This window comes from Ostrinia nubilalis, chromosome 19 (genome assembly GCF_963855985.1).
Source record: "Ostrinia nubilalis chromosome 19, ilOstNubi1.1, whole genome shotgun sequence".
NCBI lineage: Eukaryota > Metazoa > Arthropoda > Insecta > Lepidoptera > Crambidae > Ostrinia > Ostrinia nubilalis.
Window position 1 is genome coordinate 3879620 of NC_087106.1, and position 16739 is coordinate 3896358.

The 16739-nt window shown below is 35.9% G+C and overlaps 1 protein-coding gene and 1 long non-coding RNA gene across 3 annotated transcripts in view; one reads left to right on the forward strand and one right to left on the reverse strand.

The window, feature by feature from the left end:
* Positions 1–16739, reverse strand: part of LOC135081102 (protein kinase C and casein kinase substrate in neurons protein 1) — a 166830-nt gene that overhangs the window by 44298 nt on the left and 105793 nt on the right. For both annotated transcript variants that reach the window (XM_063975840.1, XM_063975839.1), the window contains exon 5: positions 15307–15495. In XM_063975840.1, coding sequence (XP_063831910.1) covers positions 15307–15495 — 189 coding nt within the window. The remainder of the gene's footprint in view (positions 1–15306; positions 15496–16739) is intronic.
* On the forward strand, positions 57–3302 carry LOC135081259 (uncharacterized). The gene is made up of 4 exons (XR_010259164.1): positions 57–218; positions 424–648; positions 911–1153; positions 1456–3302. It is a non-coding gene; the product is annotated as an uncharacterized LOC135081259 (long non-coding RNA).

The window sequence follows — 16739 nt, forward strand, 5'->3', positions numbered from 1 at the left end:
TTACAACTCGACCCGCTTAGTGTTATGGACACTTTTTGCTCAGGCGCAGAGTCTGTTGTTTGTTTGTTTGTGAAGTGTTTTATCATCTTGTGACCAGAATGCCGAATGTTCAATGCATTAATTGTAACGTTCGTTTGAGTCGCATCAGGCGGCACGTTCTGTCAGATGAGAGTGATGTTCTGGTGAACACTATCCGGCTATGGACATATCCTAGAGAGGTAACATGACTGTGAATATTATGTGACTTAATGACTTCTTATTCTTCTCATTGGTTATTGGCCACAATGTGTAAAACATAATAAGTATATCAAATAATGCTCAACAAGTCAATCTGTCATTTCAACAACATCCCTATTCCCTACACATGAAATGTGTTGTAGATAAGATAAATAACTTGAGCTTATTTCAATATTCTATTTCCAGTTGACACCATCAGACCTTATTTGCCATGCTTGCTGGCAACTAGCAACACACGGGTCAACATCCTCTGACAATATACCCAGAAGACAAGTTGGTCATCAAAATGTCTGTATTGTTTGTGGACGGTCTATATTAAGGATTAATAGACGAAGAGTTTTAGTTGATGGAGCAAATGAAGTAGAACAAAGAATATCCAATGTTATATCTCAATGGATCCAACCACAGCAGGTAGTGTATAGTTTTTATCTTTCCTATTTATAAAAATATTTTTTCAATAGCCTGCGGTATGGTGATAGGAAGTTAATGTTATCAAAGTTCACCCTACCAACTACGAGTAGTATTGGTAGGAAGCAGTGTTAGGGTTAATACTGGGAAGTGTAATAGTGCTTTTTAAAATCTTATTTGCAAGAATAAATGAGTTTCATTAGTTTTTTTTATTGTAAATAATCTCAAGACTGCCAGGAATTATTATGATTTCATCTGATTTTAGCTTACCCAAAATGATGAGGCTTGTGTACCATGTTGGCTTCGAGCATCAAGAACTAGGGATGTACCACTGGTGCCACCACAGCCAGAAAACCAGTCTACAAATCCAACTGTGCAAAGTGAACCTGATCCAAACGCAACCTGTTCTGTATGTGGAAATACTTTGCTTTCTACTATGAGGCAAACATCTGCCACAGAAGAACAGAGGATAATGGAAATGATTTCCCACTTGATGGAAAACCAGCAGGTAAAGTGTGTGTGTGTGTGTGTGTGTGTTTATCTTTTTATGTTAACATTATGTGGTTTTAAAAGTAAATATCATTAAGTAGTTATATAGATAGACAGTTATGAATGTCAAAGATAATAAAAAAAGATAGCCCTTATGGGGCACTTTACATACATATCCTTATCTTTTGGGCCCTACCAGAAATTAGAAGAGACGAAGACCTACTGATTAATCACAAGTCACAAAATCAAGTATAACATGCACTTGTAATTATGTATAACATCGCCTACCTGTTGAAATTCAGACTAATTTTAATTTTACAGATGCCACCTTCAAATGAACTCTGTCGTGCCTGCTGGGGACGTGCACAAGAAATAGAGTATCCTCAAATAAATGTAAATGAGAATGATGTTGTTCAGCAACCTCAATTTATTTCATTGCCTAATATGCGACGAGCAGCTGAAACACCAAGACATTGCATTTTTCAAGAATGCAGTGGGCTAGAGCGACATACTATACCAGAAGACACTCGCCGCCGTGTATTGCTACATTTTAATTATTTTATACCAAGAGGTTCACGTATCTGCAGACAACATTTAGAAAATGAACAATATGATAGTTTGTACTCGGCAGAATATAGCCTGGATACATTTAAAGCTGACTACATAGAAGAAATTGTATTTATATTAATGGAAGGCTTAAATAATGTGAATTATGAAAATATTCAAAACTACCCTGATCATCAAGTCCTGTATTTTATAGGTTTCACAAAGAGGCAACACCAACAGATTTTGGATGAAACACCCAATCTTAAAAATATGCATCGGGGTAGTTTTGCATTAACCGTACTTCTGTGCAAATTAAGAACAGGGGACTCTGGGGACAGATTATCTTGTCTTTTTCAAGTTCCGCGAAGAACTTTGGAAACGTTGATGTCTGTGGCTAGAAATATTTTAATACGGGACTATGTACCCCGACATATAGGCTTTGACCACATGACAAGGGAGCAAGTGGCAGCTAAAAATTCTATCGTTGCTGATGGTATTCTGGGTGACCCTGATGTCCCACCACAGCAAAAACCAGCCATTAGCATTGCAGATGCAACATATTTGTACACTCAAAAGAGTTCTAACTATTTGTTTCAAAAGGAAACATATTCCCTCCATAAATATAGGAATTTGGTCAAACCATTTATTTTGTGCTGTTGTAATGGGTATATCATTGATGTTCGCGGACCATATAGTGCCACTACAAATGATGCGACAATAATGCGCGAATTGTTAAATAATCCGGAATTTAATAATTTCTATGATGAAAATGACATATTCGTCCTAGATCGCGGTTTTCGGGATTGCATGGATGCATTGCACGATAAAGGATATATAGGCCATATGCCAGAAACAAAAGAAGACGGTCATTCACAGTTGACCACCCTTGAAGCAAACAGGTCACGCTGTGTGACTATAAACAGATGGGTGGTTGAAGCTGTGAATGGCCGTTTTAAAAGAGATTTTAAAATATTCCGTCACGAATATTTTAATCGTGCCTGTACACATCTAATGGACAATTTTAAAATAGCTGCTGCGCTACTAAACACATTTTGCACCCAATTCACCGACTCTCTCAATGCTGAGGCGTTTGTAAATATTATAAATGAACGTATGTTCCTCCAAAACACGATTGCGGATTTAGTTTTAGAACTTAACTTAAATAGACGCAGTGCAATATTTAGTCCTATTGATGGCACAACCATGGCATTCCCAAGGCTATCTATGAATGAACTAATTCTTTTTGCTTGTGGCACCTATCAGATCAGACAGGCACGGTCATACGTAGGTGAGCACTTTAGGTTTCATGGCATTTATACCTTGGAAGTGAGTCGAGACCATATACCTGGTTTGGAGGGAACCAATCCTTTGTTGCTTCGAGCAAAAATAAAATCTCGCCATTCATCAGGGAAGACATATTTTGTTTTTATTGTGACAGAAAGAAATATGAATGGACGAGAAGCAATAATAAGTTATTGTTGCAACTGCATTGTGGGGCTTAGAACTGTAGGGTGCTGCTCACATGTAATGAGCATCATCTGGTACCTAGGGTATGCTCGCCATGAAGGTATAATGCGACCAGCTCCCTTCCTAGATGATGTAATTTTAAGAATCTAGTTGTATGGTAAGCTGTATGAAATAAATTCATTTATATCTTAAAGAAATATTGTTTAATTTATTAACAATAGTATATTACCTATCCTACCTATCACCTACTCAAGTAAGTAGTGCAATCAGGCCTGAGTCAAGTTACATATTTTATTATAAGTGTGAGAGTAATTCTGTCTTACCACTGAACCACTTCTTTTTGAATATGGTGAAGATTTCAGTCGCTAGCCGCTTAAGTTAGCCATATAACAGCTTAAATATACTCTAATGATCATAATTATTACACCTGGCCAGCTGATGGCGGTTGTGTGGGAGACAAAATAAAACATAACCTAACTTCTTAAAAATGCATACAACTTTAAAACCCCAACTTTATAAAATCTACGAATAATAGCCGCAATAAAGTAACATTTTTACCTAATAAATGTAAATGTTTCGTGGCTAAACACGAGTTTTTTTAGGTGTACTAAACCTTCATACACGCTTGCCGTTCTCCTTTTGCGACTAAGAATATTTTTACAAGTTTGGGAAATGAACCCAAGACTTTTCGCTTCCCAACTGAAACTGCACTAAGGATGCACTGTTTCAAGTTCAAAGAAAGTTATTTTTTGACTTGAGCATGAGCAGTCGATTTTTATCCCAATTTGTTCCTTGCAGATTGAGAACCACAGAATTCAATAAAAGAAAAGCGCACTGACTATAACCTATAGTTATGTGTCGATTAATAAAGTGGGCGGGGCTTGGAATCTGAATGATAAACATACCTACTAAACCTTTATTAAGGGTCAACTTGTACCATACAGCGCCCTTCTCAACCTTAGGGCTCAAATTCACATGCGAAACCAGATAGAAGTTATCTACAAAGAGAAAAGATCTGATTGTTTGTTTGTATTGAATATGTTCCGAAATTACTGGACCGATTGTAAAATTCTTTCACCATTAGAATCCTACATTATTTCTAATGAACATAGGTGGTATGAAATTCGCCGGGTCAGCAAATTTTTGGCGGCTTGTTTTAAAAGTTCGTTATAACTTTCGCTCGTCACATAGATCATAATTATAACGTACAGGACGTCGCGTTTGATGTTTTTTTTTTTCGATACTAAATAAGAATATTCAGCACTTACCTACATTTGAGATATTTACGTAACATAATGGTTTTCAGATGGACGTGGTGATAAGAGATAACGTCTAGATACGCGACAAATGCTATCACTGGATTTGATATGAAAGCAAAGGTACCTATCATAAATATATCATCAGGATAATTATCAGCGGTGTTAGGTTTCACTGAAACTGAATTATAAACTTTTTTGTCTCAAAAATCTATACTAATATTATAAAGCTGAAGAGTTTGTTTTATGAACGCGCTTATCTCAGGAACTACTGGTCCGATTTGAAAAAATATGTTTGCGTTGAACAGCCCATTTAATTTTATCGAGGAAGGTTATAAAACATCATCCTACAGCTAATAGGGGCGGAGCAGTAAAGAAAAATGTTTCAAAAACAGGATATATTATTCAAACCATTTTCACGCGTACGAAGTCCCGGGCACAGCTACTTAATTAATAGGTACCACTTTATTGTAAGTTCTAGAATACACATTCTAAAGCCCACCTCTTATACCAGCACCACAAAAGGTAAATAGCATGTCGAACGTCTTAATACCATGAATTATTCCCATGGGACGGTCGATATCCCATATATGGGGCGAGGGGTCAAGAAACCACGATCAATATCAGACTATGTAAGTCGTTGACCAAGCAGTTTGAAAGTAATAGACAATTAGACAACTAACTATAGGATAGCTAACTATGGTATTGGAATTCATACCATTGTATTATGCTTTTGTAGATGAGGACTACGATATTTGATAGAACACCTTAAAAGTCTTTAACGGACAAGTCCAAATTTTTCATTGTTTTTGTACCTTAAGACAACAAATAAAGTTCAAAATTTGTTGTTCAAAATAAATACCTCATGTGTTGTCTTCTCACCACTGGCTCACGTTATTCCAGAATGCCACTGACACTTCAGCAAAGATAATATAAAAAAACACCCTGGATGGGACGTGTAACGGAACTTTTGAAGCGAGTTTCCTATGAATATTTAGAATATTGGCCTTTGAGTAAATGAAACAAGTTAAACTAAGCCCCGAGTAAGAAAACAAGACTCAAAATATAAAACAAAATACCCAAGATTTATGTATCAAAAGTATCAAATAAAGTCTTTTACACCCAAAATTTACTGCCAGTAAATCTCACACAAGCATCTTTAAATTTTATTTTACGTAATCCGAATGAAAATACGCTGGAATCCATAAATGCTGGATTATGCGGATCCCAGAGCTTGGTTCTCGTAAAACAGAAGGATAGGACGGTTTTAACTGTATTATGAATATAAACGTGCCCAGATTTTCCAGATTTAAACGAAAAAGGGCTCATAAAAATGCTGTACGGCGTAAAGCCACTGTTTTAATTTTTATTTGTAAAACCTACTGTTTTAATAAATAAAAATATTATATCCAAAAAGCTTTAGGTTGATTATGTTATGTAAATTGTTATTTGGAATTTTAAGTTAATGTAACCTTTTACATTGACATTTATTTTATTTACTTTGTCAAGATTAGCTTAACATTAATTGCAATTTCGTACAGACGTTGATAAATCTGTTTTTAGCAGCCCATTTTCCCAATTTAAGTTTTCAATAAGACACTTTCAAAGGAATTAACTGTTTGGAAGTTGTACAAGAATTTAATTCCATGTTCATTAACAAAGTTGTTCTTGATGATACTTCGTGATAAAGCTGCGAATAACGAACTAATTTACGAGTTATTTTTACACTTTTTAGTTCGATTTCTTTGGAAGCTATTGTTTTATTTAGGAAAAATGAGAGAAATCTTGATTTACAGGACTGAGATATTTTTAGATGTACAATACCCGGTAATCATTGGGGGAGGCCTATGTTCAGCAGTGGACGTCCTATGGCTGAAATGATGAAGATGTGTACCAAATGGCCAAATGGCTCGCGTACGGGACTAAACTAAAACGATTAAACTAGTTACGGTTGCTGGGTTTGGATCCCGCTGGGTGCAAAGGTCATTATCACGAACACGAACACTTATAAGTGACTGGAGTCATGGACTATCTATAATCTATCAGGTACTTATTAGGATAGGAATAGGAATACTATTATCTGTGAAAAATGTCAAGACTATTCGTCTTAGACTTCGTTTCGGTCCAAGTACTTTAACTCACTGCTGGAGAAATTGATAAAATATGTATCTTATTTTTTGCTCTGAAATTTTCATGTCATTCGTAAAATAACAGTTACATTTCAGTGTACATTTTTAATAAGAGATTGTTATTCCCTTTACTTTTAATACTACACCTGCAATTTAGTAAAGCAATCACCATCCAGTATGCAGGCACACCTGCAGTGTTCCTTTGTTGGAAAGACGTCTAAATTACTATTTGCCTTCATAACTTGGAGTTTTCCAAGAAATTCAATACGAACGCCATTAAAATGCTCGCGTATTCATGTCTAAATTGTACACCTTCAGTTACAGCGTCAGGCCTTATGAAACTTATATATGAGCTGTCTCAACACTATAACACAGGTTTATTCAGTAGGTTATAACAAAGGTGTTAACTGAAGAAAGTGTAGATAATTTTTAAGAGTTTTAAATCTTTCCAGTCATCTGTCTCCCGCTTTGCAGCGAAGGGAAGTCGAGATTATACTTGGAACTCTCATATTCTTCTGATTAAATTGGTTGCGGTTTCTAAGACAGTATACTGTAGCTTATAAGCTATCCTCCAGAACTAACTCAACTTCACTGGTTGGTTCCCATTGACGGTCAAACTGTAGATCCTGACTGTCTAGGAGTAGTGATTAATCCGACCAATTTGGGCCATGGTGACCACTTCGACCCCTGTCTTGCCGGCGCTGGTGTGCCCAAATTTGGCTTACTTCGCCGATCTTCACGGCAAACCCCATCGTGCATTGAGGGTAATGCGTATGGAAAGAAGTAATAGTGGTGGGAAAGCTGCTGTCTTTCCCGAAGACTATAATCTGGGCATTTTCAAGGCGAGAGTGAATAGGCACTTACAGGGCAGATATGTACCATCCTAGACTGAATCCCACTTAACATCAGGTGCGATTGTGGTCAAATACCTGCCTTGTTATGCATAAAAAAAAGAGTTAACTACCCACTAACTTTACCTTGAAATGTATAGCAAAAGAACCTACGGAACGTAAAGTACATTATACTTTTACGTCGCCATACTTTAACACGGTTCCAATAAGAACGCCTATTTTAAAGTATTATTTATTCAGAAGTTTGTGAACTAAAAAACAGTATTGACAGTTAAATTACTTTATAAACTAGGCGTGACCAATATGCCAAGGCTATATTTATGATTAGAAAATTAAAAACTAGAATAATGAGATTTGTTTTAAAATAATAAAAAGTAAATACAATATTTTAAGTTTTTATGTCAACATAACCCTATAGAAATCAGCTGTTCAGACTACACAAAATACAATAAGGCCGGTATTTTAGATAAATCAATAAGCATAGTAGAGGGGTAGAGAATACTATAAAGTTATATTAGGAGAATGTAAGGAATTGTCGCGTCTCTTGTAAACTACTCAGACCTTTTTTTCTTTATTTTTATTTCTTGTTTCAAGCTAAAAGTTCCACTTTATTTTACCGACTGACATGTAGGTAGTAAAACAAATATCATAAAGGTTGCCTGCCCGCATATTCGCAGATAACGCTTGCACTCGTAAATTCTCGCCTTGCGCTATATTCGGAACCGATCTCGGCTATCGCTTCTCGATTTCGATATCGATAAGCCAGTCGTATTCGTATGATAAGTGAATCGATAAGAAGCGAGTAGATATTATTTGGGCGACCGAGGCGTAGGGTTGACGAAAATGTATGATCACTTATTTCACTGAATCCAATGACAGTTAAACTTTCTCCCGGGACAAACTTGACCTACACTGGTTGGGTTTTTACTGACTGTCGAGCTTTTTAAAGCTAGGATACTAAATCTACAGATCCTGGCTACAAAGGAGTCGCAGCGGTGGGAATAGTCCCGTTGTTTTACAGTAGTAAGAAAAGAGTTCAAACTAAAAGAAGTATTACTTCTGGTACTGGAATTTATAGTGTCAGAGCATTTAATACAAATATTTTTGACTTCAATTAAAAAAATATTAAATTAAATCATTAAAGTATTGTCGATTTAGAATACAAAGATACCAATTAAGGCCGGGTAGCAGAGAAAATGGCGAAAATGAGGTTTTCATTTTTCATTTTTGAGGTACTAAACAGTAAAATTAAAGGGTAAGATTTTTATTGGGCATAGTTGAGGATATTTTCTAGGGCTATTAACGGATGGAAACACGATTTGATGAAGTTGACTCGATAGAATAAATTCCCAAAGTTACCTCTATTCGTTTTCTATTTATGGTTTTATTTTTAAAATAAGCGATTTGAGATTGTAAATCTTTTACTAAACTAAAGTTCAGAAATAACTTGAGGGCTTTTAACGGATGAAATTTTTATATTGCGTCTTATTTAGTTACTATGTTAAAAAATGTGGAAAAAATCGTCCATGACGGCTTGGACAATCTCAATCAGTAGCGCGGTGGCGCTTACGGAGGACGGACGCGTGTCAGTTTTTTGGCCGTGACAGTTCGCGATTTGTCAATATTTTTGACAATGATGACTTTGATGAGTCACAGTATAATAATATCAGTGTTACTGGAGAAAGCTTAAATTTTTGATAATTAAAAATTATCAATTTTGTCTACCTATTGAAATTTAAATCGTTTGTATCCTTTTAAACGAAGACTCTACTCATGATACATAGTACATTCCTCAAATATGAGACAAAACCAATGAGTTAAAATTACATTTTAAATCATGGAGGCAACAGTGACTCGGTCGGCTACAGTGGCTCAGTCATGTTTCGACCTGAAGGCATAGGAATATTTATATTTGTCTCTTTTACCGATTCAAAGGTCTTGGTACCCGAACACGTTTAAACCAGTTTGCTCGCCGGTCAAGTGCCGTGCGGAAGGGTGAGGGAATGTTTTTTGTTTTCGCGCCCACTAAATTACATTCTAAGGTGAGTTTCGATTGTTTTCATATCTTTGTTTGTTGCTATAGGTAATAGCCGTTATATTTATCGGATAGTAGGTCTTGTATCAATTGTCTTTAATCCGAATTTTGACTTATTTGTTTTACATCTTGGTTTTTTTGATCAAATATTTACAAAATGGCGTAGAAGTACACAGTGACTCAATTTTAATACTTTTGTAGTTTATAGGAATTCAATATTTTTCTAACTTTAAATCGAATTTTGTTTTTTTATTTACAGAAAACCGATAGAAAAATAGGGAAGAAATAAATAACGAAGAGATTGAGATGACTTAAGATCTTATAGGTAGCAATAAAAGTACTAAGAGTCGTGTTGAATTGTTGATTATAATAAGAATAGCTTGTGCAGTTTTGTTATTATTTGTAATAAAAAACTACGCGGAATGGGCATTTTCTTTTCATATAAATACTGCCGTACCACGTTAATACTGTGTACCACGGTAGTGAGTCAGTGTGTACACCTAGTAGTCCACAGTGGCTCAATTATCATTTTTTTGTTTTAGGTTCCTACTTTGACATAAGTAGTAAATAATGTAGAATCATGAGTGCTCAGTTACAGTTCAATAGTGTATCTAAAATGTGAGCAAATTTTAGGCCAATATTAAAGCGATATCTATTTTTATTAAGCTTCGAAAAAAAAGTGAGTCACTGTTGCCTCCCTGACCCTACCTACATACAATCGTCTTACACTCTTTAGAAGAGCACACTGACACAAATAAATAATAAAAAATACTGTCTAAGGTCTGTAGCTAAAGGTCTAAGCTGTAAGATAGAAGAATCTTCTAGCCAAAATGATGGCAGATGCAGGCCAGCAGATGTCAACGGATTTAAAACTGGAGTTCATATGACTCCTTGTAGACTTGAGTCTCTAGAGCGTCCCTTCCTCCACCATGCGTAAGAATGTTTCAAAAATACTGTCTAAGGTCTGTAGCTAAAGGTCTACGCTGCAAGATGGAAGAATCTTCTAACCAAAAAGATGGAAGATGCAGCAGATGTCAACGGATTTAAAACTTGGAGTTCATGTGACTCCTTCTAGACTTGAGTCTCTAGAGCGTCCCTTCCTCCACCATGCGTAAAAGTTTTCCAAAAATACTGTCTGAGGTCTGTAATATAAGTCTAAACTGCAAGATAGAAGAATCTTTTAGCCAAAAACATGGCAGATGCAGCATATATTAACGGATTTAAGACTGGACTGGCACCACCTTGCAATGTCATCCTCTCATTGTTATCTGTAACTAGCTGACCCGGCGAACTTCGTACCGCCTTAGCGTAGAGATTTTCTATATATTTTTTTCCGTAAAAACCTTGTACAGAGTATTAGAAAACTACAAAAAAAAAAACAGCCAAATCGGTCAAGCCGTTTTCATGTTATGTCGTGACAACGGAAAACGGGTTTCATTTTATATATATAGATGTAAATTATTTTTAAAATGTATTTAAAAAATAAAATGTTCGTTTTATTATTTCAATAATCTGACCTCTCAACTCAACTACACTACACAAACACCTTTGTTCGCAACTGTACTGACGAAACCTCGATATTATACCGTTCATTTAAGATGGCAAGCCTTATGTATGGAACGGTCGCTTTTTTGTAACCTTTATAATTTGTTCGGCTTATAGAAGAATTCCTGATATTTTTTTGCAGTTCGATAACTTTCTTATAAGTCGTAATATAAAGCTGAAATTAACAGGATAGCTTATTCAAGGAACATTTTAATTTGTCCATTGTATGCCATGTTCCATTTGTTATAAGGGAACAGTTCCATTTGTTATTCGGCCACGAAAGTAAGACTTAAAATAAATTAGATTTCTTGAAATCTCTCTTTTGCGCAAAGCCACATCATTTATATTTACTGTGGTTATAAAGGTGTACCAAGGGTACATGCTACACCTTTTTATTCGATTGTAAGAGTACTGGTTTACTCACAAATCCGTTTTATCTGATTTTCGATATCTTTTAATTACACTGGTGTTTATCATTCAAATCAATGACTAATGTTTGAACTAATTTGGACATAATAATCAAGGTCTATCATTGGTATTTTTTTCAAACTTCTGCGTTGAGCCATTTACGAGATCTGGGACATCACAAAACATTTCCCTAGCAAAATTCTAAATAACTTGAGAACCGGAACACGAACAAATTTTGCTATTCGTGGCCAAATTACTACGCAACAAGAGCTATCTATCCATGTATTTGGTTCCGGGATAGAGACTTTAAAAAAAAATTGCCAGGGTAATGTTTGAAACGTTACCCCAGCAAAATCTGTTTTTTCCTAATAACTTTAAAACTATAATTTGAACGAATTTTGCTATTAGTGGACAAATTTCTGCTCGCGATGGACTAATTATCTGCTATACTCTCGACTCTCTAAAGCACAATATTTATAAAAATTTTGCTGCGGTAATGCACTCCAGGTAACCGTGTGTGATGCTTATTGCTCATAGTGATTTTCGATACAGAGCCCCGTACATACGTTATACATAAATTATGGAAAGAAAACACCCAGACCAATACAAACAAATATGTATGCAATTTTACTATGATATTTTTATTTATTAATAAACAAAAAGACTGAACAAAATTGATGCGTGTACTGATTAATGTAATTAACCACATGCAAAGCTTTGTGAATTGCAACAACTATAATTTATCATCCAACCTCTAAATAATCGCTACTACGAGTAACTGATCATAAAATGTTTTTCCAATCGCTCAAGCTCCCGAGGATTTACCGATAGGTCGGGTGACGTAATCTTGAAATTCTTTTAGCCGGCGCGGAACTTCCGGAAGGTCGGGTGACGCCACGCCTCTTTGAACCGTGTTTACTTTGGCAGTTATATTCTATATTTATTCGATTCTAAAATATATTCCCAAAAATTTTGAAAGTTGTTTTAATTTGTATCACTTGGATATGATTTGTATTAGAAAGTGCTGTGAGTGTGACGCTTGAACGGAAGGAAGTCAACCTAACCTAACCAACTGCGTATTTCTAAACTGCGTATTTCTATACTGTGTAGCCGCGAGAGCTCTTTGGCGCGCTGTCTTCGGCGAAGAATTGCGCGCGCAGATTTTGACAGCGCGAAATACCTACTTTAGCAGAAATACCAAGCCTTAAATAGTTATACAAACGAAATAAAATAATGTGTTTTATTAGCGTAATTTTATATCATCTATTTAGTGCCACATTTGCTACAGCCCTAAGCTGATGGAAATTTTGTCCTCGTAATAAAGTTCCCAAAAAACGTATTTACATAAATTATATACTGACTTGGCACGAAGAATATGTACGAATACCTAGTTTAGATAACTTCTTCATCCTTTGCCATCTCATTTTTAAAGATGAACGAATTTTAGTAGTAAACTGAATATCGATTTAGTGACAAAATCCTTGTTAGTATACACAGCCAGCAGACAATATACTATTTTAGTCTATATGCCAAAAATTACTTTAATTCTTAAACTTTTTTTATAGTTCAGTCTCCACTTCTCCAGTCAGACATCAGAAGCGTCTCTGACACCATAAAATGTGGAAATTGGAATATTTTCTCACAAAACTACTACATTAGTTATCAAGCGCATCTACGGCGTTTTGAAGCCAAGCATTGCCTCTATTATTATGCGTAATTTATTACCTATCTACACTCGGCATCAAATAAACCCACCAAAAACATTCTGTAAAAAACTAGCCAAGTCTCGATGGAGCTGCTTGTTTATCTCTAAAAAGTAATGAAATCTAGACAAAGTCGTGCCAAGTCTATGGTTCTTTACTGCGATTTCTTTTTTATTATAGTTAATGTTGTGTGACTTGGCCGTTGAAGGGTACAAAACCAGGTGCTCCATGACACCATTGCACCAATCTGTTGCCAGAACCACTACCCATTGACGATGGAAAATTGCCACTTGGAAAACGTTGATTTAATAACCAGTGAATTGTAGGCTTAATAAAGCTGCGTATTTCAATAATACTTATGCATAATTATTGATTATCTTAATAAAGATTGTTCAACGGCCAAGTCACACAACATTAACTATAATAAAAAAGAAATCGCAGTAAAGAACCATAGACTTGGCACGACTTTGTCTAGATTTCATTACTTTTTAGAGATAAACAAGCAGCTCCATCGAGACTTGGCTAGTTTTTTACAGAATGTTTTTGGTGGGATTTCACTTCTTTTTGTAGAATGTGGCATAATTATTTAACGTCGTCGTCCTTTAATATTATCGTCATTTTTTTTACGATATTAAACACATCTTTAAAAAGGACAACGAATCAGAATTGATTAATAATAACTAGAGGGGAAAAAAAATCTGGACACCGCGGTGCAGAAAATCGACGCTCAAAGTGCTAGCGCCATCTAGCGGTGAGCGGTACAGGCGAACACCACGGCGCCGGTGTGGCGCTAGTAGTATTGATTATTATGAATGTGGTGTTACTCCAGATCTTCGATTTTCCTAGTTTTTATAGTTTTCCCTTTATGTGGCCATTAAACCCTAACTCTGTACCAAATTTCAGCTCTCTGAGTTAATGGGAAGTACTAGTTCTATTTTGATGATCATCAGTGAGTGAGTGTCATAAATGCGAAACTTTGCTTTCGCTTAACTTCGGAACTAATTGACCTACAGACTTGAAATTTTGGATTTTAAGTGTGTGATTATAGCTTACTAGATGACGAAAATTTCTGCGTTCTGGTCTTATCTAAAGGTTCTCAAATAGAGGCCTGAAAATGCGGCGAAATGGTTCCAGTAAAGGATGGTACGGCAGTGTTTGCTTCGCGCTCGACTTGGCGGGGGCACTGCCGTGCCCCCAGATAGCACTTCCCGCGACAAGCACTTATCAAACGTATGCATCCCCACTTCCCACCAACGTTGGTACCATTTGAAAGCCTAGTTCTAAACTTCATTTCATTAAAGGAAAGGTTACCCCAAAAATGTGTCTTTACAAGGATCCAGAGTCACTTCTTCAAAAAATAGGTAGTTACGCTATAGCCATTTTTTATGACTATAAAACTGTTAAGTTGGGATTAATCGCTATCCATCTGTTAAAGAGGACACGTCAGTTCTTTATTTGGTTTTATAACCATAAAAATTGGTCTAATTGATCCCAGAGGTGAGCCCAAAGTGAGGTCTATTTTCAAGTCACATTTATGGTATATGTTAATCATTTATTTAGAAATAAAATGTATTTTCCTTTAAGGATATTTATTGGGCTTTCAAATAACACCAATATTGTTGGGGTACCATGATTGTGTCAGAAGAAAATCTTTAAAGTTCGCGTCGCGGAAGGTGCGGTTTATTTGATGTTGAGTGTAATGCTGAATAAAATTTATGATCGGTTAACGTGAAAATCTATTGTACGTGTCACGCGCAGCCGAGGCGTGTGCCTTATCTGTCCGTCACTTTCGAAGAGATCGCGATAGGGATAATCTGTCAATTTCTGTCATGTATACCTATTGTCTACTTTGTTATTTTCGGTCAAATTGAACCCTTGCGTAGATGGATTATTAAGGAAGGGAAGGCGGAAAATGATGGCATTGATAACACCTGACTTCTTCCTTGAGGATCTCTTCAAGTAAATATTGTATCTTTTTAGTTATTCTGGTAACTCCACCAACCATTTAAGTTTGTTCATTGTACGAGAATGAAGCTTCTATCCTACTTTTAATTTTTTTGAGTTCGAACCGCTTTCAAACTAGTCGCGTCATGTGTGGTCTCTCAACGGACGCTATGGCAGAAACTTAGATGCAACTCAAAAGTAACTAGAAGGCCTTAGGCCCACAATGAAACCCAAAAGTGGCGAAACTGCATCTCCATTATATCTGTCAAATCTGTCACTGCCACTGACCTGGTCTGGACTTAACGAGCTGTCACCGCTGGCATTCCTCTCCTGGTTCTGCGCGGTTCTCTCCTGCTTGCAGGCGGTGTGGTACTCCAGCCTGGTGCGTTCCACCTTCTGCAGGAACTTCGCCCACGGTTTTTGCGCCTTTTTGAACGCTTCGTCCATTTCTTTGCGCTCTTTTAGCTGGATCATTGACTGTGGACAAGGTATACAATTAGTACTTAGTTCAAAACAAGACTACGTTATTGAGAGTACGTAGATTAGCTGAAAATCATCGCAGCCTGAGTATTTTTCAGGCAGCATTAGCTGAGCCACCTCCAATTGCTTCCTTATAATATTATGTCAATCAATCAACATTATTGTAACTAGAATAAGTATTTTGAAGAAGCAATAAAGGACTTTATTATTATTATTTTTATGAGTTTTATTAAGTTTTATTATTATTGTTGTTCTGTTTTATTAAACCTCGAAGAAAGATAATTTCTCCGGTGTTGACGGCTGACTCACGGGCCTAGGCCAAGTGAGCTGCGTTTGCTGGATTGGAGTTTTGGGTGTTGTCGTCCTATTATTATTAAAAAAAGTTTCCTGTAGGATAGTTTTAGATTGGCATTAAGATTCACTGGAAATGGATTAATATCGTTGCGCCTTGCTTATGAAGGTTATACATTATACAAGCAGTTGGTATAATAGTTTATTATAATGTATGAGGTTCTTCAGGAGTATATGATAAAGATTAGATGTGCACACCAAACACTAAATTAAAATTTTATTGCATCTATGATACTTAACATTTTGAATACATTAATGTAATAATGCATAGGTACTTCACATTTTTTGAATGCATCGTAACCTACAAAGTAATCTTGCCAACCAAGATTATTATTTCATATGTGACAGGATATAGGTAATATCTTATCGCGAATAAAATGCAAAGATATGTGGTGATGTCATGGAAAGTGATACATATTTTGCCATACAGAAATCGCTTAATAAGCAATAACTTATCAAATACATCCATATTACGTTGACAATGTTTCTAAACTGCTCCTTAGATAACCCTATCTTAATAGTTCTAATAATAAACGAATTATAAATGCGAAAGTCTAGAAATATATCTGTGAGAATTTGAATTTTAAGAAATAGCTAGTAGAAGTATAGTTTTATAAACAACATTCTCTAACATGAACCTTTATAGTTAAGATCATAATAGAAAATTGAATCACGGACACGGAAATCCCAATTCTATTAACCATAAAGCTATCGTGTCATTGCTTGTGTGCTCTATTCACTGAATCATTCTACATGCACATAATAATATTGCTTTTAACATACTATCACGACATAGGTAAATGTCTCATATCAAGAGAGCTGCTGGTGAATTTTGGACCCTATTTTCAGGGTCTTATGGGATATCTAGGGTGCTTTGTATGGTCAGCAAA